Source organism: Antechinus flavipes, chromosome 2 (genome assembly GCF_016432865.1).
Source record: "Antechinus flavipes isolate AdamAnt ecotype Samford, QLD, Australia chromosome 2, AdamAnt_v2, whole genome shotgun sequence".
In the NCBI taxonomy this organism is placed as follows: Eukaryota; Metazoa; Chordata; class Mammalia; order Dasyuromorphia; family Dasyuridae; genus Antechinus; species Antechinus flavipes.
In genome coordinates, this window is record NC_067399.1 from 276,638,139 (window position 1) to 276,665,633 (window position 27,495).

At 35.1% G+C, this 27,495-nt stretch overlaps 1 protein-coding gene across 4 annotated transcripts; it reads left to right on the forward strand.

The window, feature by feature from the left end:
* Positions 1-41: 41 nt before the first annotated feature.
* ADAL (adenosine deaminase like) lies at positions 42-27,390 on the forward strand. 4 transcript variants are annotated; one of them, XM_051977190.1, is made up of 12 exons: positions 45-143; positions 2,706-2,783; positions 6,487-6,741; positions 6,995-7,125; positions 7,368-7,428; positions 13,162-13,249; positions 16,314-16,395; positions 17,784-17,910; positions 21,383-21,463; positions 22,934-23,072; positions 25,187-25,287; positions 25,929-27,390. In XM_051977190.1, exons 3-12 carry the CDS (start codon positions 6,676-6,678, stop codon positions 26,118-26,120), a joined length of 1,068 nt encoding a protein of 355 aa, XP_051833150.1. In that variant the 5' UTR covers positions 45-143; positions 2,706-2,783; positions 6,487-6,675; the 3' UTR covers positions 26,121-27,390. The 4 variants fall into 4 exon arrangements, with proteins under 4 accessions (XP_051833151.1, XP_051833150.1, XP_051833153.1 ...); XM_051977193.1 differs by having other exon boundaries at positions 55-125; XM_051977192.1 differs by lacking the exon at positions 45-143 and adding an exon at positions 442-1,511.
* Positions 27,391-27,495: the final 105 nt, after the last annotated feature.

Genomic DNA, 27,495 nt, shown 5'->3' on the forward strand with positions numbered 1-27,495 from the left:
AGGGTTGTTAAGGATCTTAATAACATCCGCTTGGCAACTGGCTCGGGGCATGTGGCATTAATCTTTTTTCTAGTATCTTTCGGACTAAGAGGGAAAAGCGGTTTCTGCTCGTTATATTTGGAAAGGTGTGAAGTATTTGAGAGGTAGGATTGGGAGGGTCAGGCGCTTGCCTCCTTTTGGGGCCCTGTGGTTGGGTGGATGGTGGGAACAGCTTAGGAGTGTTTTCTGTTGGGGGCAAAGTCGGTTCGGCCGTTTTATCTTTTAGATAGACACCCAGACAAATTTAGGTGTCGCGAGAATGGTGTAAAGCCATCATATGGCACTTGAATGGGAGTTGACAGACTGCAGTTATAAGAAGGTTGGGGTAAAAATAAGGAAGTCTATCAAGCAAGAATTTGTTAAGTGTTTACTGGGACACTGTGTTAGGCGATGGGCATTATTAAAAACAAAACAAAACAGTTTTGCCCTCAAAAAGTTTTTTTTTATTTTCTCAGTTACATGTAAAAGGTTTTTGACATTAGTTTTTTAAATATTGAGATCCAAATGTCTCCTTTCCCCTCCTTAAAAAGGTAAGCAATTTGATATTTTGCCTGCACAGTCATGCAAAACATTTCTCAAAGATCCATGAAAAAAAAAACTCACCAGACCCTTCCCCCTCCAAAAACAAGAAAAATACAGTTTAAAAAGTATGCTTCGATCTGCATTCAGACTCCATCAGTTCTTTCTCTAGAGGTGAATGGCATTTTTCATCATAAATCCTTTGAAATTATTTTGGATGATTGTATTGTTTGAGAATAGTTAAGCTATTCCCAGATGATCATGGTACAGTATTGCTGTTGCTGTGCACAGTGATCTTCTGGTTATGGAGCTTACATTCCAATGAAGAGAAAACATAACAACTAGAAATAAACATGATGGATACAGAATAGACAAAAGATAATCTCTGAAAATCAGCACTAGTAGTAGTGAATGGGGGACTGAAAAAAGCTATCTGAAGAAGATGGATTTTGAATGGAGTCTTCAAGGAAATCAGGAAGTTGAGGGTGATGAGGAAGAATATTCAGATCAGTGGATGGATGGACTTGGTTTGAAGGAAGAAACAAAGAGCATATGAGTAATAATCGGTGAAAAAAAGGAACGGAAGATAGGGTAAAACTCACTGGTCTTGACATACCAATGACAAAGAACAATGAGGTCTTGGTGATTTATTGTTACATTGTGACATAAAAAGTGAGATACTGTGGTTAAAAAATTTTTTTTTAGAAAAAAGAGAAAGAAAGAAATTCAATAAACATTAAATACCTAATACATACAAGGCATTGTGATAGTCCTCTAGATCACAAAGACAAAAGCAAATCAGTCCTTACCTTCACAGAGCTTACATTTATTGGGTGAAATACATAAAAAGTAGATAGAGTTATTGGAAGCTGGAGAGAGTTCTGACAATAGGAGGGAGAAGGAAAAGCTTCACATAGGAGTTGACACTTGATTTGTGCCTGGAAGGATACTAAGTATTCTAAGAAGCCCCCTGTTAAGGGATTAGATTCCATACATAGGGAATAGCCTGGGCAGTCTTAGAAGTAGGAGTTGCTGTGCTGATCTCAAGGATCAGATATCAAAAGTTTTAAACATGGAAGTGTATGTTAGGAAAGCTAGGTTTGAGCTGTGCCGTTTTGAACTTTTAATTGCCAAGGAACTTGTATTTTGTTCTAAAGATAACAGGAAACCATTAAAGGATTTTTAGCAAGGAAATTATATGATTAGTTCTATGTCTTAGGAATATTAACTTGACAGTTGAGTGGTAGGTGGATTGTAGAGGGGAGAAACGGGAAGCTGGGAGAGTAATTAATAGGTTATTGTAAGAATTCAGAGAAGAGATGATGGCAGCCTGAACTAGATCAGTGGTTGTAGGGAATGGGCATGAAATATCTTATGGAGGTAGAGTAGGCATAGCAGCTGATTGAATCTGTTGTATGAGGGAGAGGGAAGGGTCAGGGATGATTCTGAAGTGGCAAATTTCTGTGATTAGATAGTGATGCCATCAAACAGAAATTGGTAAGCTTGGACAGAGGATGAGTGTTGGTGAGAAGATAATGAGTTTCATTTTGAATGTGTTGAGTGTTAAGGTTATTGAGATGTCTGGTACTCATTTGATAATATGGAACTAGAATTCAGGAGATTAGACAAGCTATACAAGTATGGGAATCATCTATATAGAGGTGATGGTCAAATACATAAGCATTAGAAGGAGAAGCTCCAAAACAATAGTTGGAGGTCATCCATGCTTAGAAATGAAGAGAAGAATGATCTGAAAAAGAAAACTGAAAAAAAGTAGTTAGAGCAGTGTCATGAAAACCAAGAGAGAAAAAATGATGAACAGTGTTAGAAGCTGCTGAGAGATAAGTAAAGTGAGGATCTGAAGAAAGATTAATAGATTTAGCATAGGATTAAAGAGTGGGAGGGGAGAATAGGCACCTACTATGTGCAAGGCATTGTGCTGTTTGCTTTACAAATATCTTTTGATCCTCACAACAGCCCTATGAGGTAGATACTGTTTTGACTCTCATTTTACAGATGAGGAAACTGAGGCAAACAGAGGCAAAGTGATTTTCCCAGGGTCACATAATTAGTGAGTGTTTGAGGCTGCATTCGAATTCAGGTGTTTCTGACGCTAGGTCTGTTGCTCTATCCACTGTACTACCTAGATGGAGAAACTTGAAGAATGCAGCTCCAATTGATGTGGTATCAGAAGCAGTTGTCAAAATGTCGAAAAGTGACTCAAGGTGAGCAAATGGAAGCAATAAATATAAATTTTTATAATGTTTGACTGTGAAAGGAGGAAGAAATTATAAGATAGTGCCTTAAGAGAATGGTTGAATCACAAACTTTTGGGGATTTTTTTAGTTTTGTTTTTTTGAGGAGAGATCTGAACATGTTTTTAGGTAGCAAGGAAGGAACCATTTCATTAGTGAGGGAGAGATAGAAGATGAACTAGAAGGAATGATCAAAGAGTCCAAAAGGCAACCTTTGGGGGAGGTAGAAAGCAATGAAAGCAAAGTCACACATGGTGTGGTTTTGAAGGATCCCTCTGCTTTCTCAGGTCTGGAGCAAATGAGTATAGAATTAGAGGTCAACACAATTGTGTGCCCTGTAGGAGGAGTGAAAAAGGCAGATGATAGCCAAAAGTTGAATTGGCTGCCATTGGCATGGTATGAGCTGCAGTAAGACAAAGGGGCAAGAGATTTGAGGATGGATGACGGTGGATAAAAGACATTATATAGTTGAAATGGTCCACTGTGTAGTGTTTAAGATTGAAGGAAGAAAAGGGAGCAGAATGCAAGAGGGATAGAGTTGGAGAACATGGAGAAATGAAAGGACTAGAGGTCACAATGAGTAATAGGCTGTGGTGAATTGAGGGAGGAAGTTGAAAGATTGTGAGTCAGTGGGGAATTTTGGTGTTTAGGATCTTATAGGTTACATACTTATGGTTGATGTAGAGAACTAATGTACTGCTTGTTCCTTTATCTGTGGAATAAAGATATAGGTCATGGAAGCTGAGGAGATTGGACTGGGAGGCCACTTTGTTTGAAAGCATATCATAATTTGCATGAAGGCAGATATTGGGATGGACTGGTATTGTACTTGAGAAAGTATGAAGAGAGATCTGGAAGCCAGCAGGATATAGCAATAAGAATCTAGACAGAATAATTTAAATGGATGGAATGAACCTCAAAAGAGAAAGCTTTATGCTTTTGGTAGTTGCAGAAGATGGGTTTGGAAATGGAAGGGAGAAAGGGTATACCAACTCCTTTCAGATCAGTATTTCAGGAAGTATAAGAGAAGGAAGGACCTGATACTGAAAAGGCTAGTGGTACATTATTATCAGGAGGATACTTATTAAGAAGATGTAACAAGTCAAGTCAAAAAGCATATAAGTGTCAGATACATATTCATATTTTGTACAAAGTACTGGGAATATAAAGGAAGGCAAAAGAACAGTTCTTACTCTCTGAGGATTCACATTCTAATAAAGGAAACTATATAGGAACAACTAGATAGGTACAAGATATTTACATTTATAGCATAGATGGGAAGGAGTCTTAGATATTAGCATCTGGAAAGACTGGGAAAGATTTATTAGTCAAGAAGTGGTATTTGAGCTGAGTCTTGAAAGAACTCAGGGAAACTAAAAGGATAATGAGGATATAGTATTTCTAGGCTTGAGGGACAGCTAGTACAAAGGCTAGCTGGAGTGTCTGGTTCAAGGAACTGCATGTGGGCCAGTGTTGCTAGAGTAGAGCATGTGAAGACAAGTAAGACAAGTAAGTAAAAGCTGGGAAGGGTAGAAAGAGGTCAGGTTATGAAGAACTATAAATGCCAGAGAACTCTGTTTTTCTCTGTGGGGAAAGTACAACATGAGTCAATGAGTTGATTGTTTGCATTTGTATTATTTATATTATTAGTATTAGTACTTATTTTTGATTCTGCTGGTAACAAGGAGCCACTGCAGGTAACTGAGAAAGGAGGTGACTTGGGTCATACCAGAGCTTGGGAAAACCTACCTTCACATCTGAGTGGAGGATAACTTGGAGTGAGGAGAAGACCTGAGATAGAAGGACCAAGTAAAAGGTGACTAGCATCTAAACTAAGGTTGTGGTGTATGGATAGAGAGAAGGGGGGGGAGGGATTATATGAAAGAAATTGTGAAGGAAGGAAAAATAAAATTTTGTAACATGTAGGATATGTGAAGTGAATGCAGGAGAAGGATTGAGTATGATTACAAAGTTGAGAGCCAGGATGACTGAGGAAATGGTGTATATTTGACTGAAATAGGGAAGTTGGGAAGAGGAGAAAAGCTTTGAAGGGAAAGATGAGTTCCATTTGAACATGTTGATTGGAGATGTCTGTGGAACATCTAGTTGAGATGTCTTAAAGGCAACTGGTAATATGACATTGGTACTTCGAAGAGATTTGGGCTGTATATACAGATCTGGGACTCATCGGGCATGGAAATTTTTATTTAAAAGACTAAAGAAAAATGAAAAAATATATAGTTGAAATTTGTGCCTTGGTGCTCCAACATTGACTTCGTTATGAACTTTAGTATGTATCCCATCCTCCATATCCCTTATGATTTGTGAGAAGGAAGTCATATGCTTGGGACTATTTTGTTCAATGAAAGTTGAAAGAGAGTACCTCGTTCCATTCTAAAAAAAAGTCTGTAGTATAAGAGTAGCAATTAATAGGAATTGTGTGCATATTTTTACTAAATGAAATGTTGGGAATTGAGACAGAGCCAGTCCCGGCATGGCCTTGGGGACACCATGGATCATCAGCCAAACATTTGCTGAGTGCCCACTGTGTGCCAAGCAAAAAAGTGAAAGCAGAATACCTTATCTTCAAGAAACTTACAGTCTTTAATTAATCTAGCATTATACTTGGGAGGATGTGGTCATTGATAATTTAAAAAAAAAAGTGTCAATCTATGAACATTTGCTCAGAAACTTAGTACTATTTCTAATCACATATTAAAAATGTAACCAATGTTAATAAATATTAGGAGAGATCTTTCCTTATTTTAATGCCTCTGCAGCCTTAATGGTTTTTTATAATAAAGCCTTGTCTAAATATAGCAGGTTCTTTCTCTCTCATAGACTAAAAAAAGAAAATCATGTGTTTCAAGGGCTATTTTGATCCAAGGAAGAGAAAGATAAAAGAGAAGCCATCTGTTCATCTTAATAAGGATGAGTACTGACTCTTGGAGGTGGGGGAAAGTACAACATGTCAATAATAATAAATAGGGTATGAGGCTTGGCTCCAGTAACCCTTAAACCTTGATATGGAAGGATGAAATTTTAAATATTTAGAGTTCAGAATAGCAATATAATAACTAGGAAAATTTAAAAAGGAAACAAGACTACCATGGTTTTGAATTTCTTTTGGAATTTAGTAAATTTTAACCTTACTCTGTAAGCTTCCTCACCTCCTGAAAATTGGATAGGTATAAAACATAGTTAGGGGTATAATAAACAGAGAATGTATTCTGTGTGTTACTATACCTTTTTCATGCAGGTGGAATTAACAAATTCAAAATGGAACATATCAGTTTTAAAAAGCAGAAAATTTCCAACTTTATCATATTAGACTTTTTTTTTTTTTGTCAGCCCACAAGCATTTATTAAGCACATACTATGTGCCAGGCACTATGCTTTTTTTTTTTTTTTTTCCCATATTAGACTTGTAGGTATTGAGTCTAATGTATTAAAATTTAAGATTGATGTCCCCTCTTATCTAAGCAGAGACTTTTCAATATTTGAATTTTAAATGTCTTAAAATTCATTTCTTGAAATTGTTTTTTCCTCCCCACTAATTACTGTTATCAAGCTTCCTAAAGGACAGATTAATGGAATCCTATTACTTAGGTATGATCTGTTCTTAAAATAGTTTTTTCAGTTGGAAAATGTTCATGTTTTTGTGAAAATGTAGGTGATACACTTTCCTGATCTGGTTGTGCAACCAATAGTGGAAGAATTTGTGGAAGTAAGCCACGAGGTTTCAGACTGTAGACCATGTTGAATAGAATTATACTTGGAAGTTCACAACAAGAATACCACTTTTTGGCATCTGCGGACACATCACTTTTGCTTGAAGGAAGATCTTTTTTCCATTAGAATCATGATGGCAATGGAAGAGCAGCAACAACCACAAAAGAATAATTTTTACTTGGAATTACCTAAAGTGGTAAGAATTTAATAACATTACATAACTCATAAATTAATGCTAATTATGTTGACAGATGTGTTCTATTCGGATGAAAGTAAATTTGCTAGGCAGAATTGCTTATTTTTAAACTTTTTACATTAAAATAAAAACTTCGAAAAACATATGTCTTTAAATGAAAATAGATCAAGTTTGCCTAGCATAACATATGCATCTAATTATTACATTTGTCTTCATAGTGTTAGTACTTAAATTCTTAATTTTCTCTTTTTAGGAACTTCATGCCCACTTAAATGGATCCATTAGTTCTTCTACTATGAAGAAATTAATAGCCAAAAAGCCAGATCTTAAAATCCATGATCAGATGACTGTGATTGATAAAGGAAAGAAAAGAACTTTAAAAGAGTAAGCACAAGAGCTTCATTAGGAACTCTGGGTTTTTCCCCCTTATGTTTTCTGAGCTTATAAGTGGAATGACAACACCATATTGGTTGCAGAGATTCTGGTTTTTTGAGCTAAGAGAATTGATCACATTAATATTATTATTACAGTAAAGACAAGTGCTTGAATTTCTCTTTGACAGAAGTTTTTGATGTTAGGTAATAAAGGTGTTTATGTTTTGAAATTCATTCTGAGTTTTGTTGCAGATGTTTCCAAATGTTTCAGCTCATTCATCAGATTACTACTAGCCCTGAAGATATATTAATGGTAAGAAATTAAGGGACTTTTTAGTTTTTATATTATTAAATAATTCAAATCTTGCTTTTTTGGTTTGTTATTGAGTATGATGGAAGATTTTGAATTTTTTGTTTTCAGTAAGATTTTTTTTTTGTCAAAACCAATATAAATTATTTGTCTAAGAACGTATATATAATGATCAATGATTTTAAAAGATTAATCAGAGAAAGATTTAGTCTTGTCTTTCTTAATAAATATGGCAAAATATACGTTTTCTGAAGTGAAATCCATTCTTTTATTTCCAGCTATAGCCCAATATTCTTTGGAACATTTTCTGTAGTTAGTGCTTTCCTGTAACATATTGGATTTGTAACCACATCAAGTGGAAGTTTTAGAAAAAAAATGCAACTTTAAAAATGGCTTAGATAAATTTATGTATGATATATGACTACCACTGAGAACTGCATTCTACAGACCATTGGGATTAACCATTGTGGCATTATTTATAATCCCTATGCAACTGGCAGGGGAAAAAATCTTGGCATTCCTAACTATTAGGAAAAAATAAAAAGATGAAATTATTGTTCCCTCTATCTGAAGAATTCTCTTTTGGTTCTTTTGCTTTGAATTCAGAAGAATTTTTCTATTTATAATCTGTTTATTTTATAGTCAGATCTCTTTGTGTCATATTTCTTACCAGACCATAAGCTCCCTGAGGATAAGAAACAATTTGATGCAGTTGAGAGAATACTGCATTTGGTGTCAAAGAAGCTGGATTTCCAGTTACTGGGAAGATCTGGGCAGACTTGAACAAATTAGTTATCCTCTCTGAGCCTGAGTTTCGGTAATATATGGACTAGATGAGACTTCCAGAGTCACTTTTAGGTTTAATCTACAGTCCTGTTATCTTTTGACAGGTATTGTATCTTAAGTTTTTTTTTTTTTTTTTTTTACATTACCACCTGCTAGCCATAGGGCTTTACACATAATAGGTACCTAAGGTTTCTTGAATTTTTTAGTAAATAGTTACAATAGCTATAAATACCATATGAGGTGATGAATTCTTTGATCCTGAAGACCAATGAATCAAAGACCTAACTGACCAAATTAAAAATGATTCTCGGTCCTATGTGATAGCCAAAGAATAAGATCAAATGATGCTAAGAACCAGCTTTAGACATTTATGAATAATTATTGTACATACTCTAAATGTGATACTTTTCAAGTGACCAGTGTATTGTCATACAACTGAAAGAAATAAATCACTTCAATAATGATATTGCAGTAAATGAGATCAGAAGAAAAAAAAGATGTAAGCTTACCTTGAAGAAGGAAATAATATTGTTGGCAAATTTAGTTTCATGATAAGTTGTGAGAAATGATTACTAATAACTAAAGTCTTGGGGAGATTTAAAAGTTCTCTCTAAATTCTTCATTTTAAAAGTTCAATTTTTCTTCAGGATACTGATAATGAGATTGTATTGACTACTTATCTTGGTCAGACAACATCCAATCATACCAGGAATTTAATCTAGGGTGGGGAAGCCCATTGTATTCTGTTTAAACTTGTGTAGGATATATTCTTTGAATTGATAGCCTAAAACTGTAGGTAGTCTAAACATTTTCCCTCTCCAAAGAGATACTCAGCATTTTATTTTGATATAGTGCACCTCCAGTCATATTAACCAATTACACTTGATTACTGTTTGATAGACCACCTACTGTTTTTAAAAGTATATAAACTCTTGAGTCCCTTTTGCCACAATTGTCTTTGGTCTAAAAGAGATGGCCAAATGACCATCTTTTTATTTAGAACTACTGGTCTTATTAATAAAATTGATTAAAATACTTAGAAACTGTCTCTCAAATCTTTTTAAACATCACAATGCTCAAAGTCAACGTGAAACATCATTTTTTGAAATACTTGGATTCATCCTGCCTTGCATTGCTCATTAAGAGTATAAGCTCGTGATCACCATAAAGATAATTGTAATTATACATCAAATCCTCCTTGCAAAAAATGGAGAGAGAAAAAAACTCCACATAAACTTTTATAAATCAGTGATTTCAGTATTAAAGTGAACACAGAAGGAATGGCAAAAACTGTGGCCCACTGGAGAAACAAAAGAGGCAAAGACTTAACTACTCTGAAGCATTATGTCTTTATGTCATGAATCCTCTTTCAAAGAGAAAGTTGGAAAGTATTCAGTGTGAGGAACAGAAATCCACAAAAAGTGAAACCATATCTTATGAGGCTGAAAATGACTTATATGAGAATGATATTAGTATCATACATCAGTATGCAATTGCAGTTGACTAACCTGCATCAATTTGGAAAATTATGAGAATATGACATGACATGATTGCAACAGTTTCAACCAGATTTACTCAAATTGTTAATAAGCAACAAATAGAAAAAGACAAAGATAAAAAAATCTTTATCTCTGCTTCCTGCAAAATTTTAACTGAAAAAAAAGTTACAAAAAGGTATGATCCCAAAATTCCAATCTAGTGTGCAACAAAAGGACACTGAGGCACTCCAAACATTTTTAATTTTTTAGGGGCTCTTGGAGTCCCTAAGTGTTGTATCCAAGATCTTCCTCATGAGCAGATATCCCTACTACATCAGAGTAGCCAGTACTTAACAGAATGAGAGTAAGACAATTCTATTTCATTACAAATTAATGTCAGAAGTTGAGAAAATTTTGATTAGTTGAGGAGTTATTAAACATAATCATTGTGTCAGCAGACTTTTCACTCTCCAATTCTATATCAGATTTTTCTCGGAAAAAGTATTTCACCTGCCGCTTCAGCAAGGATTTTCCTAGAAAGTTAGATATTTTATGTTCTGGTCAGTAGTATTTTAGAAGTTAAGGAAGTGGTGGGTGACAAGGATATATCAATAGGTAGTAGTGATGATTCCACAATGTATGCTCCACATAAACTTTTATAAATCAGTGATTTCAGTATTAAAGTGAACATAGAAGGAATGGCAAAAACTGTGGCCCACTGGAGAAACAAAAGAGGCAAAGACTTAACTACTCTGAAGCATTATGTCTTTATGTCATGAATCCTCTTTCAAAGAGAAAGTTGGAAAGTATTCAGTGTGAGGAACAGAAATCCACAAAAAGTGAAACCATATCTTATGAGAGCAAGAGGTATTAATGCTGTTGTTACAAATTACAGAGTTAATGTAATATAATTCTTTATAACAATCATATTTTATCCCATAATCTATAATGATAGAACTAATACATAATATCTCTCACTAATATTAAAGGAGGTTATTTGGTCCTAACATTTGTAACTCTTATCCTGATAGCATTAATATACATAACTGATTTAAGCTTGATCTTTTTCTGTTTAATTCATTAATATGATCACGATACCCATCAAATCATAATAAATTGAGTATATACTAATTTATTTGACAGGGGTTTCAAAATTATCTTCACAAAGGAGAAAGCCAAAAGGACCTAGAAGTCACTTTAGCCAATACATACTTGATACCATTGCCAGCCAGAGAAAAAGAGCATATAAGAGAAGAATATAAACTCATTTGTAAAATATCACAGAGGCGTATAGATGGAACACTTTGAGGAAGAAACACTTATCATGTTTAATAGTAAAAAAGCAATAGAAATGGAGATGGATCTAAGAAAAGCTTGGGGTTAGATGCAAAGTAGCCGTGTCATCTTAAGAACATTCATCAAGGAAGCTGACAAGGTCAAAAAAATAAACATAAATTGAAGTGATTAGTCAGTATTTCTGTAAAACTATTTCCATATTAGTGAAAGAAGAACCTCCATATTTAAACTCTTAATATCTTAATACAAATAATAATTATGCAAAAATACGTTTAACTTTTTTTCTTTTAAGTTCCAAATTCTTTTGTTCTTCCCTCTCCCCCAACTCAATTAAGAAAGCAAGTGATTTGATATAGGTTATAAATTGGTCATATGATGAAAGAAAACAGACTGCACTCTCTCACTTCCCTCAAAAAAAAAAAAAAAAACACAAAAGAGAAAGCAAAGAAAAATGTTGCATTCAGGCTCCACCATTTCTTTGGTGATGGATGGCATTTTTCATTTCATATTCTTAGGAATTGTCATGGAGCACTGTATTGCTTAGCCATATTTAAATAAAATTCAGTTTTATTTAAAATCTCAGTTCTTTAAGTGCCTACCTAAAAATAGAAATGGTATTTAGGAAGATGAAGTTGAGAAAGGAAACAAGATCAGACTAAATATCCATTGAGGAAATCATCCTTGTCAGTGACATTCTTGAAAACATTGAGGAAGAATTATTTTGATAGGGAAAGAAAGATAACAAAGGAAAGCAAAATTAAATTAAAAAGCAAAAAATAGCAAAAAAATGGAAAAAATCAGAGATGACATTGAACATTGAGGAAGAATTATTTTGATAGGGAAAGAAAGATACCAGAGGAAAGCAAAATTAAATTAAAAAGCAAAAAATAGCAAAAAAATGGAAAAAATCAGAGATGACATTAAAAGAATGGAAATATATACCTACTTTCTCATCACTGTAAAATATGAGCATGATATACATATACACTAAGAGTATCAGGGATCTTCAATCAAAATATGAAAAGTGCAGGCAGATTTCAACTAGGATTCTGTATAACAGACCATATCTTTACCATCTTATAATTGACTGAAAAAATAGATTCTAGTCTGTTTAATGTTCATTAATTATTAAAAAAGCATTTTACTTGATAAATAAAAAGGATCCTTAAAGGCTCTTTTCTGACAGAAAGTCTTATATGAATCGTTGAAGGGAGAAAGAAGGGAAAAATTTCCCTTATTTATTTTAAATAAATTTCATTTAACTTAAAAGTCATGATTCAAAGTTCTTTAGAAGGAATAATATAAAGTAAAAGAATTCTTCAGAGCTGAATTTTGTTCAAAAGTGCTTAATGGCAGAAGGGATTAGTGATAAAGACAAGAGTTAAGATCACTAAGCATATAAATTTCAATAAATATTAAATAATCAAAGGAAAGGAAGAATGGAGTTTAAAGGCATATCAATCTCTAATAATTTATCTAAAAAAATATATTAGAACTAAAAGACAAAATTACCAGCACCTACTTTATTTAATCCTTACAGATAATGAAAACAGACTAAATTCTCATTTTACATTTAAATAGAAACTTTTAATAATTTAATAAGATGACATGACAAATCAAATCACATAACAAAGTTTATGCTATCCTTTAACATTGGAGAAATAAGTCAAATAATGAGACTCTTATTTTTCCCAATTTCACTATTTTTCAAGTTTCTTGAAAAATACTAATGATATAACATGAATCATTAAGAAAGTAATATATTTTTCACACTTTGAGTATCTGGCATCATTAAATTTATATCATACTTACATCAACATACTTTAGTCATGGCTTTAAGCTGTCAGTAATTATCAAACTTCATGTTAGCTCTTAGTTTGAAAATTTATTTTCATCTTCATTTTTTATTCTCACAAACTTATTGATTAGAATTTTTTTAATGGCTAAAGGAAAAGTAAAGAATATAGTTAAAAGATTCACTTATGAATTTCATTTAGCATGGGTGATGGGAGCAGAACAGATATAAATTTTGTAAACTATCTTGCAAAATTTCACATATTTTAGAGTATGTAACAAAGATTTTTCTTAAAAGGATTACTTCTACTACCTCAGCATTTACCCATTATACATATTGATGGTTCATTTTACATAATAATGTGGACTACTATGTTACCAGGTCACAAAAGATGTTATTAAAGAATTTGCTGATGATGGTGTCAAGTATCTAGAACTGAGGAGTACACCTAGAGAAGAAAATACAACAGGTAGATTCTAAGATATACTTTAATTTGTTGTTATTTAGTTGTTTTTCAATTGTGTCTGACTTTTTGTAATCCCATATGGGGTTTTCTTAAGCAAAGATGCTACAGTATTTTGCCATTTCCTTTTCAAGCTCATTTTATAGAGGAGGAAATTGAGGCAAACAGCAGGATTATGTGACTTGCCCAGAGTTGTATAGAAGGTCAGTTTTGAACTCAACTCTTTTTGAGTTCAGGCCAACTGCTCTATCCACTGCACCATCTCATTGCCTATAAGTGTTAATTAAGGACCTAATACATGCCTAATTAATATAGCTTATCACTTCCCGTTTTCTCTGCATTAACTTCGTAAATGGGAAGCACTTACTTTTCTGTTATGTATTGTCCTCTAATTGTTTCATGTGTCTCCTCTCTCCAGCCAGATTGTAAACTTCCTGAAAGAGTGATCACGGCTTAGACTACTTCTGTATTTCCCCACATCATCAGGCTCAGTTCTAAGCATACAGTAGGCATTCAGTAAATATTTGTTGATGCCTTGATTGATGTTTTGTTTGGAAATGATTTAATAAGTGCTTCTAGAGTGAACAGTCCAGCTCTGCAGCTATTTGTGCAGATCCTATTAATGAGTGACTTATGATCACACAAAGATCAGAAATTCAGGTACAGACCAATCTATCTCTATACAGCATCACTTCTCCTTAGGCCTACAAGAACTAAATATTAAAAACCAGCCCTGTAGAAAATGCTTTTTAAATTAAATCATTATTTATATGCTTCTTTGGTAGATATTTTTTATGCTTCCGTATGGTTTTGTGTCTTTGACTTGATTGTCTTAAGGTGATAATGTTCCCTGACCATTATGCAAACACCCTAAATGAGATTTTTCTATTAAAGAGAATCCAGATGATGTTTTGTAGCAAAATTAAAATCATGTTGTTATTGATGAGGTCTAGATTTGGGGTACCCAAATGAAAATGAGGTCTAGTGGCAGGTTTGGGGTACAAGGAGTCAAATAGAGCTCCCCTGCAACCATTTTGGATTCGGCGCAAGGGTGGAGAGTTAAATGAGATCTGGTGGTGGTGCAAGAGTCCCCTGTAAAGGAATTTACAGACCCGAAAAACTAGATTGATAAGAGGTTTATTATGGGCATAGGAAGTAAGGTTAAAGTCTAGTTAGTAAAAGGTGTTAGGTAAAGAGAAGAGGGCACTGGAAATATTATTCCAGTGGGCAGAGATCCTGGGCATGCCAGGTATACGGCTGGCATGTTTGGAACCTCTGCAAAGAGAGGACTGTAGCCTGGCTCTTTTATAATGAGAGATTTAGCTAAAGGGACCCATGGGTGGAGTCCCAAGTTGGCTCAGATCCAGTGGGGGCTGGGACAAGCCCAGATCTCCTATTGGAATTCAAAGGGGTGCTTTTGACCAGGATTTGTGAATCAAAGATCCTAGCTTCCTGAATTGATAATGAATCAGCTAGGAGAGGTTGGGAATCAGAAAGGAATAAGTCAATACTGAAAGGATTAGTTTCTTAAAGGGATCACAACTCGCTTCATTATCTCCAGTGGACTCTACTGAGTAACTCAGGATTTTAGCCTCAGAATCATCTGGACTCTTTGCTTATATCCAGTCAGTTGCCAAATGAATGTTCTCTCTCCCCAATCTTTCTTGCATTTTCTCTATCCATAGACTCACTATCTAGCTTTACACAGCTACTACCTCTCTCTAGGACTATCACAGGAATCTCCTAATTGAACTCCTTGAATACAGTTTCTTCCTCTTTTCAATCCATCCCCCACACAGTTGAAAGAATTAACTTGATGAGGTGCCCAGACTTGCCAGCTCATTCTTTCACTCTCCTTATTGCCTCTGGGGCATTTAAAGCTCTTTAAGCTCTGTCACAGCTTTCCAGACTTGTTTCCTTTCTCTTCTCTTCACATGCTCAATGTTCTAACTTAGTACTTATCATCTGATTTAGCATTCTATCTTTTATACTTTATACTTTCATCCAGATTGTCCCCTATGATTGAAATTCCATAGTTCTTTCTCACTCCTGCCTTTTAGAAGCTTTAGCTTTTTAAAATTCAGCTTAGGTATCCCCTCCACCATTATAACAATATTTCCTAATTTTTGCATCCTCCCCATTTTTATTTATATACATGTTTTACTGCATCTGCTAAACAAAAGCTCCTCAAGAGCAAGGCTTTTTCTTGTCTTTGTTAGATGTTCCTAACATAAGTGTTTAATCTTTCTTGAATGTTTATGATGGAAAAATTCCTTGGTAGATAAAAATCAAGTTGAAATCAAGTGAAATATTTTAATTTTTCTGGAATGTGACCTCCATACATGCATGTGCTCTTGCACGCACACACATACACACATACCCCTCAATAGAGACTAAGTATGATTTGGAAGTAGTCTGGAGATTTGTGTAAGTGCTACTGTTTTACAGAATTTCTGTTATATAAGCTTTGCTGTTGAAATTTATAGTCCAGTAAAACTTTTGATGGGAAATTGTTTTGAAATTATTTCTAAGACTTTTTTGTAGTGAAGCAAATTTTTGAAATCAGAAAGATTGGGGGGGGGGTGAACAGCCTTCATTTATATTTTTAAACTTTAGAATAAACATTAAAATATACACAGTAATTGGGGAAGAACTTTGCCTAAAAAAAATCCAAGTAGAATAATGTGGCTTACATAGGGTGAGGAAGAGTGAGGGAATGATGCTAATTAGTTTAGCAGTATCAAGGGGCTTCTTCTATTTGGGGTGGACATTCAAAAGGAGACTACTAGGGGAGAACTAACTCACCAGAGGATAATCATTTGGGTACTCAGGAATGTTACTTTTTTGCTTCTGACCTAAGAGATAGGAGTTTGAATATGGGACTGGAATCTTCTTTTCCCTTCTAAGAAGAGAAATACTTGAAATTGTAAAAGAAGTTACTTTTAAAAAAGAATCGTGCTTTAGCTCATTTCTCCCTCTTTTCCTGACATGAAAATGTTTGCAGGGATATTCCTTTTTATGGTGAAATTTTGTTCAACTTGACATTAATTTTTGCATATGCTCTTCCTAGGTATGACTAAAAAGTCTTATGTGGAAACTGTCCTAGAAGGCATAAAACAGTCTAAACAAGAGAATTCGGATATTGAGGTGAGGTAAGAAACATTATATCTTTTACTACAAAGACAAGAGCATGACATTTTACTGCTGAGTCTCAGGTGTGATTGGTTTTTATGGAATGATTAATGTTGTAGCTTAATATATGTGATGTGTCATGTAGTAGGGAAACAGATTTTTCTCTGTTTAGAAATTTTGAAATAGTTTTAAATGTTAGCAGCAACAAAGAACTTTGGCCTCAGAGGTAGGTTAGAGCAGTGGAGCCAATGCAATATTTCAAATGAGCACCTCAGTTCAAATCTTGCCTCATCCACTCCTACCCCTCAGAATATGGGCATTTCTCTCCTGGGCCTCTGTTTACTTTTGTAAAATAAGGGGGCTGGAGTAGATGATTTACTGAGTGTGTTCTCCAGTTCTGCCTTTTTCTGTGCTTCAGGTCACACATTCAGTTGAATTAGTGTAGCTCATTTAAAGCAATCAACTTTGGACAGAAAATGCCATCTGCATCTAGAAAAAGATCTCAGGACTGAATAGAAATTAACACATGCTATGTTCACTTCTGTCTCTGTGTGTGTGTGTGTGTGTGTGTGTGTGTGTGTGTGTGTATTCCATAGTTTTTTCCTTTTGCTTTGATTTTTCTGTCCCAACATGATTCATAAGCAATGTGTATTAAAAAATAATCAATTAATCAAAAGCAAATAGTGTAGCTCAGGAGGGAGCACACAGAGCTATCTCTTTTATGGTCTATGGAAAGATAGTCTCCATCTGCTATATAAAACTTAAATGGTGACTTCCTTTTTTTATATACGACCAAAACACAGTGGTAAATAGCTAAACTATCTGGACATAGTGATATATTATTGTGCTATAAAAAATTGATATATGTGAAGAATTAAAAGGACTTAAATGAATGGATTAAGAATGAATAAAAATTAAACCATTTACAAAATTATAATACTGATGTAAACAAAACATATACGGATTAGAAATTGAACTATGTCATTGCTCCAGAAAAAAAAAATAATGAAACATATTTCCCTTTCCTTGAAAAAATGGTAGACAAATATAGGCATAGAATGTACTTTTTTCTTTTTTATAAAAGAAAATAGGGTTTATGTGTTGGGCATATATGGAAATGATTGTGATATAGTAGTAAAAAGCTTCAGTAAAGCTTATTTTTAAAATAATATCGTGAACTTATTCCCTAACAGAAGAATTTAACATACTGCAACATATTATGTATTAAGTAGAACATAACTGGCTTTTGTGTTTCCTGTCTCTTCTAAGTATTGCTTTGATTAAAATCATATTAGTTGTTTTACACACACACACACAGCACCTATATCCATAGTCCTTACATTGATGGTCCTGTTTTCTCTCTTGGGCTATATATTTTTTCACTGTCAGCTGTTCACCTGTATTGCAGATATTTAATAGCAATAGACAGAAGAGGTGGAACTTCAGTAGCAAAAGAGACTGTTAAACTTGCCAAAGAATTCTTCCTTTCCTCTGAGGATACTGTCGTTGGCATTGACTTGAGCGGAGACCCCTCTGTGAGTTTTTCCTAAAAGTAATTATTCTTATTTTGTTATTACAGAGCAAGATGTTTTAATAGGAAAAGAACTTCATTGTAAATATGTCATCTTCTAACATAACCCAGATAATTAAAATTTATAAGAGTTTTGCATTTTATACTACTGACCAGACTCCAAAAAATGGTTTGTTAACTCCTTTGACTTTAGTGTGAGGAGAAAAAGGAGGGGGGATGGTACTTTCAAAGTAGCTGAAAGGCATGGAGAATGTCTTTATGTACCATATCTGTAAGCTTAAAGAGTGTGATGCTTCTCACTTTCACAATTCAGTTACACCAGAGCAGGTGCCTTTAGAACATTCCCCATCTCCCTCCATCCCTTCATCAGCCTGAGTCTCTGCCTCCCCCTTAAGTCCTCTCTCCATTATCTTTTATATTTACTTAACTGTGTATATATTGTTTCCCTTGGCAAAATGCAAATCCCTCAAGGGCAGAAACTTTTACTTCTGTGTCTGTATTCCTAGGAATTATCACAATACATAATACATGCTTACTAAGTGCTTATGGGCTGACTGATCTTCCTTTCATTTAAGAAAAAACTATGGTTCAGTGAGGTTAAATTTTGGCCACCATGATCGAGTTCACAATAAAACTAAAGCCATAACCCAGGTCTTCTGTCTCTAAGTTCTGCTCTTTCCACTATGTAATACTCAAAATAATCTTGGAATACTGACAAATCTATGCTGCAGAAGTGTAAAGTAGAAGGAAATTGACCAAATGGACCAAATGGAGTATTGACCATACTCCCTCAATTTTGCCTTAGTGGGTGGAGGGCAGTGACACCATCAGCACTACCCATGCAGGAGTTTTGTCCACCCCCTGTGACACTAAGGGCACTAATTAAAGCTAAAGAGGAAGAACAGGATATATCTGATTTAAAAATAAAAGCATACCCCATGATTGAAGAATTTGACTCTTCAGGTCAAGAAAAAAGAAAATCACTCTGTTTAATCTAGAAATTATCAAAGATCTGAAAAAGGCTTGCACTCTTTATGGGTCTACATCATCTCCCCAAAAGACTTTGTGAACCTGAGAAAGTTCCCTTATTGTCTTCATTCACCTTTTTAGCAGAAAAGGATGGCTCGAGCAGTTATGACAGACTTTGAAATTTAGGTAGGTCCATTTGGTCAATTTCCTTCTACTTTACACTTCTGCAGCATAGATTTGTCAGTATTCCAAGATTATTTTGAGTATTACATAGTGGAAAGAGCAGAACTTAGAGACAGAAGACCTGGGTTATGGCTTTAGTTTTATTGTGAACTCGATCATGGTGGCCAAAATTTAACCTCACTGAACCATAGTTTTTTCTTAAATGAAAGGAAGATCAGTCAGCCCATAAGCACTTAGTAAGCATGTATTATGTATTGTGATAATTCCTAGGAATACAGACACAGAAGTAAAAGTTTCTGCCCTTGAGGGATTTGCATTTTGCCAAGGGAAACAATATATACACAGTTAAGTAAATATAAAAGATAATGGAGAGGGGACTTAAGGGGGAGGCAGAGACTCAGGCTGAGCTTAAAGGAAGCTAAGAGGTGAAGGGAAGGATGACTTTCATTCTAACCATGGGGAGCCTCTATAGAGGTGCAGAAGTAGGAGATAGAATGGTGTGTTTGGAAACTGAAAGACATTTTTAACTGGAACATGGCAAGTGTGATGAAAGAGTAATGTATATGTGAAAAAGAAGTTTGCATTTTATTCCGAATATAAAACCTGGATATAAGGCACTTTAATGACAGGAGAATAATGTCATCAGACATGACCTTTAGGAATACTGTTTGAGCAGCTGTGTGGCAGATAGATTGGAAAAGAGAGACTTAAGATAGGAAGACCAATTAGGAGACTACTGCTGCAAGTGAGGTGAAAAGTGTTAAGGATCTCAGCGTTGTAGTGAGTGAAGGTAGAATGGTAAATGGGGATGGATGTGAAAGTTGTAGAGGTAGAATCAAAGAGATTTGGTAACTGATTTAGATTTGAGGATGTAAAAAAATGAAGCTGAGTATGAGGACTCAGATTGCCAACCCAGATGACTAAAAGAATAATGTCTTAAGTAAGAAAATTGTAAAGTTGATAGGGGGAAAGGGGTCAGGGGAAGTGTTAACATATTTTTTTAATATTGAGTTTGAAATGCATACATTTGGAAATGGTAATGTGGAACTGGACCTCAGAAGAAAGCCTAGGGATGATCTGGAAGTTATCTGAATAGAGATGATCATTCAACCCATGGGAGCCAATGAGATAACCAAAATAGAAAATAAACAGAGAAAAGAGAAATGGATGACATGTTTGATATGCAGCCACAGTTGGGGACTAGACATTTGTAATGATTAAGCCAAGGTGACTTAAGTGTGACTAGATTGGAAGAGACCCAAGATACAACAGTGTCACAAAAATCCAAGGTATATATCCAGGAGGAGAAAGTGGGCAACATTATCAAAAGCTATAGAAAGATTAAGAATGATCAGGATTGTGAAAAGGCCACTGAATTTGGCAATTAAAAAGATTATTGGTAACTCTGGAGAAAGCTGTTTCATTTGAGTGGTAACCTTGGAAAACAGATTGTAAGAGATTAAGTAGTAAGAGAAAAGGCAATAGGAATATAGAGACTTTTCCTAAGAGTTTGGCTATGAGAGGTAAGAAAATGATTTAGGATCTTGTGGGAATGGCAGCTAATGGAGGTTTATTAAAGATATAGGAGAATGGGTGTATTTGTGAAGAACAGTGAATAGAGAGAGACTGAAGATTAGAGGAATGGAAAGTGATTACAGGACTTGACCTTGTCACCAAGGTCTCCTTCTTTGATACACTGTGATAAAGAAAGTGATAATGGAAGATAATGGCAAGGGATTTTTTAGGTGTAGAGCAGGGAACTCATAGCAAATGACTTCTTTTCCTAGTGAGTAGGAGAGTGGGGTCTTCTGCTAAATAGCAGTAGAGGATGTGTTAAATATGAGCAGCTTGAGGAGAAAGAAGTTTGGAATAGTTGCTCTGGGGAACAAAATAGTCAGTTAGCAAAGAGCAAAAGAATCATTCTCTTGTGACAGCGAGGACTCAACTGAGATTAGTTAACATAAATTTGGACTGAACCTAGTTAGGCCAGTTATGTGGAATCCTATAGCACTCAGCAGCATGTCGGTAGGAATGGAATTTTCCAAGGGTTAGTATTTAGCAATTCAAGAGTAGTAAGACAAAAGGGTAGAGGAGAATGGAAAATGTGAGCACCTCTAAGGTGACTTTCAATTTAAAACTCCTTTAAGAAATTTCTACATTTTGTTTAGCACTTTAAAATTACTATTAGTAACTAATACTGTGCTTACTTAATCTTGATCACTGTCTCCTCCCAGTATGTTAGTGGGTTTATCAAATAGCATAACTCAATTTCCCCACTTTATTCATAAGTCTCATTTAGCTGTATTTTAATTTTTTTCTTTAAGGCAGGACATGGGAAAGACTTTTTGGAACCTCTTTTGGAAGCAAAAAAAGCAGGTCTGAAATTGGCATTGCATCTTTCAGAGGTAAATAATAATCTCAAGCAAAAATAATGCTTTTCCCACTATTTATGGGGAAAGTGTACAATTTGAAATAATCCAGAGCACTGACCCTAGAGTCAAGAGGGACCTGAGTTCAACTTTGATCTCTCAGACACTTAGTAGCTGTGTGAACCTGGGCAAGTCATTTAACCTCAATTGCTTCACAAGAGAAAAGAAAGGGAAAAGGTAGACAAACTGATTTTGAAAATCAGTATTTGCTCATATTTCAGTTTATCAATCACGGTATTCAAACAACTTAATATCAACATTTTGCCAGAATTGGAAAAATAGAAACTTCCTATCATCTCTGTCATTGAAAGCATTGAGTGTCTCCCTGTGCTGAGGACTATTGCTGTTGCACTTGTCCCAGGATGTGATATTTTAGTGATATTTAACATGAGGTATTTGAAGTGACATTGAAGTGGGAGAGGATAGGGGAAAAAACTGTTTGTCATGCATATGGTGAGCAAGGAGATGAGGAGTCACTTCTCAGTTGCTAAACATCTGGCAGTGGCAGGACTATAACTGTATAGGGTACTGTGCCCCAAAGCACCAATAGGATGAAAATTAGCCAGAGGAAACGTTCACAGCCAGAATTTTTCCTCTGACACTTACATATCTCCATGGTTATCCATACTACCAGTCTCTCTTACCTCCCTATTTGACCTTCTTCTCCCCTACCCAAAATGACTTGTTACAACTCTAAATAAAGTATATCCTCACAAAACTTGAATAGCAAAGACTGATTTTCATCCTCAGATAATGAGCATTTAGTTAATATAATAATAGTGATATAAGTAGAAAGTAGGTGGGGATTCCTCCCCATTTTATAGAGAAACTTAAGAAAATTGAGATGCCTTTGGACCAGTATAAAAAATTCATCAGTAGATTGAAGAATTTTATTGTCCAAACAAATCTTGTTTTGTTTTTTTTCCCAAAGTGTCAAGTAGGGCAAGCATCTTGACTTAATTTAATCTACACAGAACAATGTTTAGTCCATATATGTACTTTTTTTCTCAAAATATGTTCACTTCCTTAAGCCTGTGAGATTCCTATTTTTATTCCTACTTTTTTCCATTGCTTAAAAAATATTTAAAACACTTTGGGGAAAAAAAAAAAAAAAACAAGTTTCCTAAGCCTTGAGTGTTACAATGAAACTTTTGTTAACTCTTTAACTGTGAAGATGGGACATAGCTAACTGCCAAAACAAAACATTAATGATATTAAGTTGAGAGCAATTTAGGGAGAAGTAGGTAAAAAGGAAGAGGAAAAAAAAGAGTGAAAAAGATTCATCAGAAGAAAACAAGGTGATGTGTGAATGCCTACTGTGCATCAGCAGCTCAGAGCCATATAGTTAGCAATGAAAGTCCCAGAAAAAAAAAGCTGAGAACTACTGTATCGAGTCTTGTGTTTTTTTTAAACCTACATAGATATGTTTATATTTTTCGTTTTTAGATTCCAAACCAAGAAAAAGAAACCCAAGTTCTCCTGGGGTTGCCTCCTGACAGAATTGGCCACGGGACATTTCTCAGTTCATGTGAAGGAGGGTCACTGGATCTGGTGGAGTTTGTTAGACAGAACCGTATACCACTAGGTGAGGTCCCAATCACAGAAATCCCTTCCAAACTCCCCCCACAACTCATAACCTATAGTCTGAGACTCTAATACTCTAAAGCAACACTTAAAAAAGCAAAAGATAAAAATAAGGATTCATTTAGTGCTGTTTTAAAATAAAAGCTTGAAATGACATTTGTTGGGTACAGTTAGATGGTACATCAGATAGTGTGTCAGGTCTGGAGTTGAAAAATCTCATCTTTCTGAGTTCCAGTCTGACCTCAGATATTTAGTAACTTTGTGAACCTGTGCACATCTTAGTTCCTTATCACTTAAATGAACTAGAGAACAAAATGGCAAACCACTCCAGTATCTTTGCTGAGAAAACCCAAATGGGGCCATAGAGTTGGACGTGACTGAAATGACTGAACAAAAAAAAAATCTATTAGAAAAATGCAATATTTATTTAAAAATCTACAAAATCAGGAAAAGTTGTTAAGTTGTCCAGGTATCTGCTAGCCAATGCATGCTTCTACTATTTTCCCAGATTTTTAAGTATGGGAGTTAATTGAACAAGAAACACATTGCAAATATAATGTTTCACACATCATCCAGCCTCCCTCTACCCTAGGCCCTGTCTCAAAGAAGGATTGACAAGAATCTATTCTAGAGTATTTGGCTCTGGACCTGTGTCATAACTAGAGAACATGCTCACCTAGGGCTCACCAGAGTGCTCTTGGCTTTTTTTTGCCTTGAAATTGTTAGAATCCTTACAAAGTGATAAGTCAGTTGCCTAATTAACATGGTACTTAGCAAATCCTCTAGCTCACTAATATATTTACGTACTCCCACATTTTTGGGAGATTCACAAGTCAGAAACCCATAATCCCACTTTCTCAGAGGAGTCAAGCTTTGGGAGATCATATATAAAGAAGCTCTTAGAGCTTCAAGTTAGTTCATTTGAAAAGATTGAGACAGAGGCACTCTGGGATAGTCACGGAGCACTCTGGGAGATAGAGAAGCCCACTCTCAGAGGTGGAGTCAGATTCATTCCAACTTTCACCTTGGTGCTGGCTGGAGATATTTGGAAGAAGAGAAGCCGAAGCTGACAGAGGCAAAGATTAGCAACGAGAGCTCTCAGATCCAAGGAAAGAGATAAGAAATAAACGTTTGGATTTTATCAGCTGGCTGTATTTGGAGTGATTATTGATCTGAACCAAAACTAAGGCTGCCTCCAGAAAACCTCCCCAAGAAACCTGCTCCCAGAGAACCATCATATATATAATACAAAAGAAGAGAACACCACATGAAATAAGAACAGTTAATCATTTAGTCAATATACATTTATTAAGTGCCTACTATGTGCCAGGTATTGTGCTAAGTATCAAATATACAAAGAAAGGCAAAAGACAGGCTCTGCTTTTAAGAAGCCCACATTTGGAAACAAGGAGTCAAGTTCATAAAAATTTCATCAAGGAAAGTTTAGTGTTTTGTCATAGGAATTTAGTAGTAATAGTATGTAAAGTAGCCTTAGAATTTACTTACTTTGCCTACTGTTGTGGGTGAATGTTTATATGGATAAATAAATGCAGTTCTTCTACAAGATCACAGAAAAAGTTCAGAGCTTTGCTTTTCCTGATTCTATCCTGGTCTCCTGCGTGGAATGCTGCAGTTTCCACTCTGCTATATTTTCAAGGTTCATCTGAGTTTCTGTAATAAAGCTGGGATTAGGCTAGATACCCCAGCTTTAAAAAAAATCTTCCTATTTCAACTCCCTAAACCCTCATCACATCTGCATTATAATGCTGATCCTGTGTTTGGTAAGGGGAGAGGAAACTCCACATGGAATGGATGGAAATCTATGGAGGTGAATTTTAAGGGAGAGGAAAAAGTAAGAAAGGAGTGTTAATTATTTTATTATAATTTGCTATTACCCAATATAATAATAGAAAAGAGTTTTGTTTGTAATAGAAGAATTTTGTTTCATTAGTGAACTACAAATGCACCTAATTATATTTACTAAACAAAAAATTTTAAATTATGAGATGCTATTATATGAAATATTTGGTTAATCTTTTTGTGGAGCATAGTATGGATTAATTTCCTCTCTGTGGTTTTAATATAGTGTTTGTTTTGTTTTGTTATTTTATTTAGAACTCTGTTTGACTTCAAACATCAAAAGTCAGACAGTACCTTCTTATGATCAACATCACTTTGGATTCTGGTACAGCATAGCCCACCCTTCTGTAATTTGTGTAAGTAAGATGCTTTGCTTAAAATATTTTGTTTCCTTTTTTTCTGCTTTTGTAGTAAACCAAATATAGCATTAATAACTGAATCACCTACCTTAGATGCCTCACAATATTGCTTAAGCAATTGGTTGAGTGATTGGTTTGGCAGGAAGAATTGCATAAGAACAGGGTGAATAGCTCTTGGCTTCATGAAAAGAACCAGGGAAGCAACTAACTTGGCAAAGATGGTAGAGAACTTATAAGTGAGCAATGCACTCTTCTCCTCCTGCTCCATCCCTAATCCTGGGGCCCAGTGAGTAATATAATACTTGACCTTTGTATATAGCACTTCACATTTTACCAATATTAGGACAGCTTACTTCTTCACAAGCAAGATTAAGAGAGGTTAAATGACTTGCCAGGGTCACTTAAACTTGAGACAAGAACCAAGGATTTCTGATTTCTAGTTTCTCAAGATTCTCTCTTAACCTTCTTATAGATAGGTATGAAAAAAGAGGACTTTGGGATTCAGGGATTCTGGGAGCCAAAAAAATATAAGACCTGTATAAACATAGTCCTGTATACATTATAGGGGAAAACAAAACAGTCATTTTCTCATTTTCTTAAAATTCTAATTATGAAACTTTCTTGGTTTGTATCGGCAGACTGATGATAAGGGTGTTTTTGCCACACACCTTTCTCAGGAGTACCAACTAGCTGCTGAGACATTCGGTTTGACCCAGACACAGATGTGGGATCTCTCCTATGAATCCATCAATTATATTTTTGCTTCCAGCAGCACCAAATCTGAATTAAGGAAGAAGTGGAATAATTTGAAGCCAAAATTCTTACATTAACTTTTGGAGATAGGAAAGGAGACTGTCTAGGAAGTCACATCATAGTCTTTGGCCTCCATTTGGAACTACTTTGCAATCCTTCAACCACCTGCCTTGAATCAGTGTTTGGGAAATCCTCTGAGAATTTAAATCAAGGGTCCTTAATCAGTAGATTATAGCCCATTGGTAACTGCTTAAGTTTTACCTGGCTGATCTCTGGTTTGTCTGCTAATATTCACTTCCATCCCCTACTCCTCCAAGGTTATGGGAAAGGGAGCTAGTCTAATCAAAAACTCGTACACAAACCATATTTGCCATTGCCTACCCAGTAATAATAAGGCTTTTGAAAAAATCATCCTTTTCCTTTCATTCATTCCCCAAATATCCCAGTAGCATTAACAGCTGCTGATGACATCTGAATCTCTCCTAAAGGGTCTGTTTTAAAAAAAAAAAGAGAGAGAGAGAGAGAGAGAGAAGCATCAATCTTTCATGGAATCTTTTGCCCACTTGGACTGCCTTGAAGTCTGTAAGACTCATCAATAATTCATTTCCTTCCCCCCAACCAAAATTGATCCCTGCAATAGTAGCAGCACTGCCTAGGATCCTCTAGTTCACCATCAGCCCCGACACACTCAGGGGGAAAAAAAAACTGCATTGTAAAACATATATTTTAATAGTTACTTCAACAGGAGATGGGACCAAACTAATAAAACTTCTTAACTGGAGGACTAAGTAACCAAGTAGTAGGATAGGATAGAGGCATACTTGTTTTGCTTTCTAGAAATTCTGCTATAATTATAATTTTATGAAAGTGTGCCCGAAGGAATTACCTGATCCTACCTAAACATTAGCCGTTGCCACCCTTCTTTCTCCACTATCTCATCCCTTCCAAATTTAATTGGAGATAGTTGTTGTTATTCCCTATTTTCTAGAGCCTAGATTGTAGCATGCATAAATCATAATTTATGAGGAAAGGTTATAGGGCATAGGATGGACTTGGGTTTAACAGTCATTAGGCCTAACTTCACATGTGGTGTACAAAGCCATGATCTGTTATTCCTCAAGCTTCCTTAGAGCTACTATGAACCATTCATTTTCTCCCAATAGTTTATATAAGTCTGACCTCAGGAAATTTTTTCTTTGAGAGTTGATAGTCATGAGGCCAAAAAAAAAAAATCTAAAAAGCAGATAACATGTCACTAAGCCCTAAGTATGAGTGCTTATATATACTGGTTTTTCTAATGGTGTGTTCCCCCAAACAATAGGTGAATAAATTGAAAATTAATATTTACTTGGTAAAATTGCTATTTCAAGGAAACCTATTAAATCACCCACCAAGTTTCTTTTTATCTGTAGCAATTTGGATGTTCACATAACATCCAATTTTTTAAAAAGC

What these genes read in the sequence shown, in the direction of transcription:
- ADAL (XM_051977191.1), top strand. Translation starts at nt 6,676, where the DNA reads ATGATGGCAATGGAAGAGCAGCAACAACCACAAAAGAATAATTTTTAC. An exon ending in AATTCGGATATTGAGGTGAG is followed by an intron (nt 16,396 to 17,783) that starts GTAAGAAACATT and finishes CCTGTATTGCAG; the next exon opens with ATATTTAATAGCAATAGACA. An exon ending in TGGCATTGCATCTTTCAGAG is followed by an intron (nt 21,464 to 22,933) that starts GTAAATAATAAT and finishes TTTCGTTTTTAG; the next exon opens with ATTCCAAACCAAGAAAAAGA.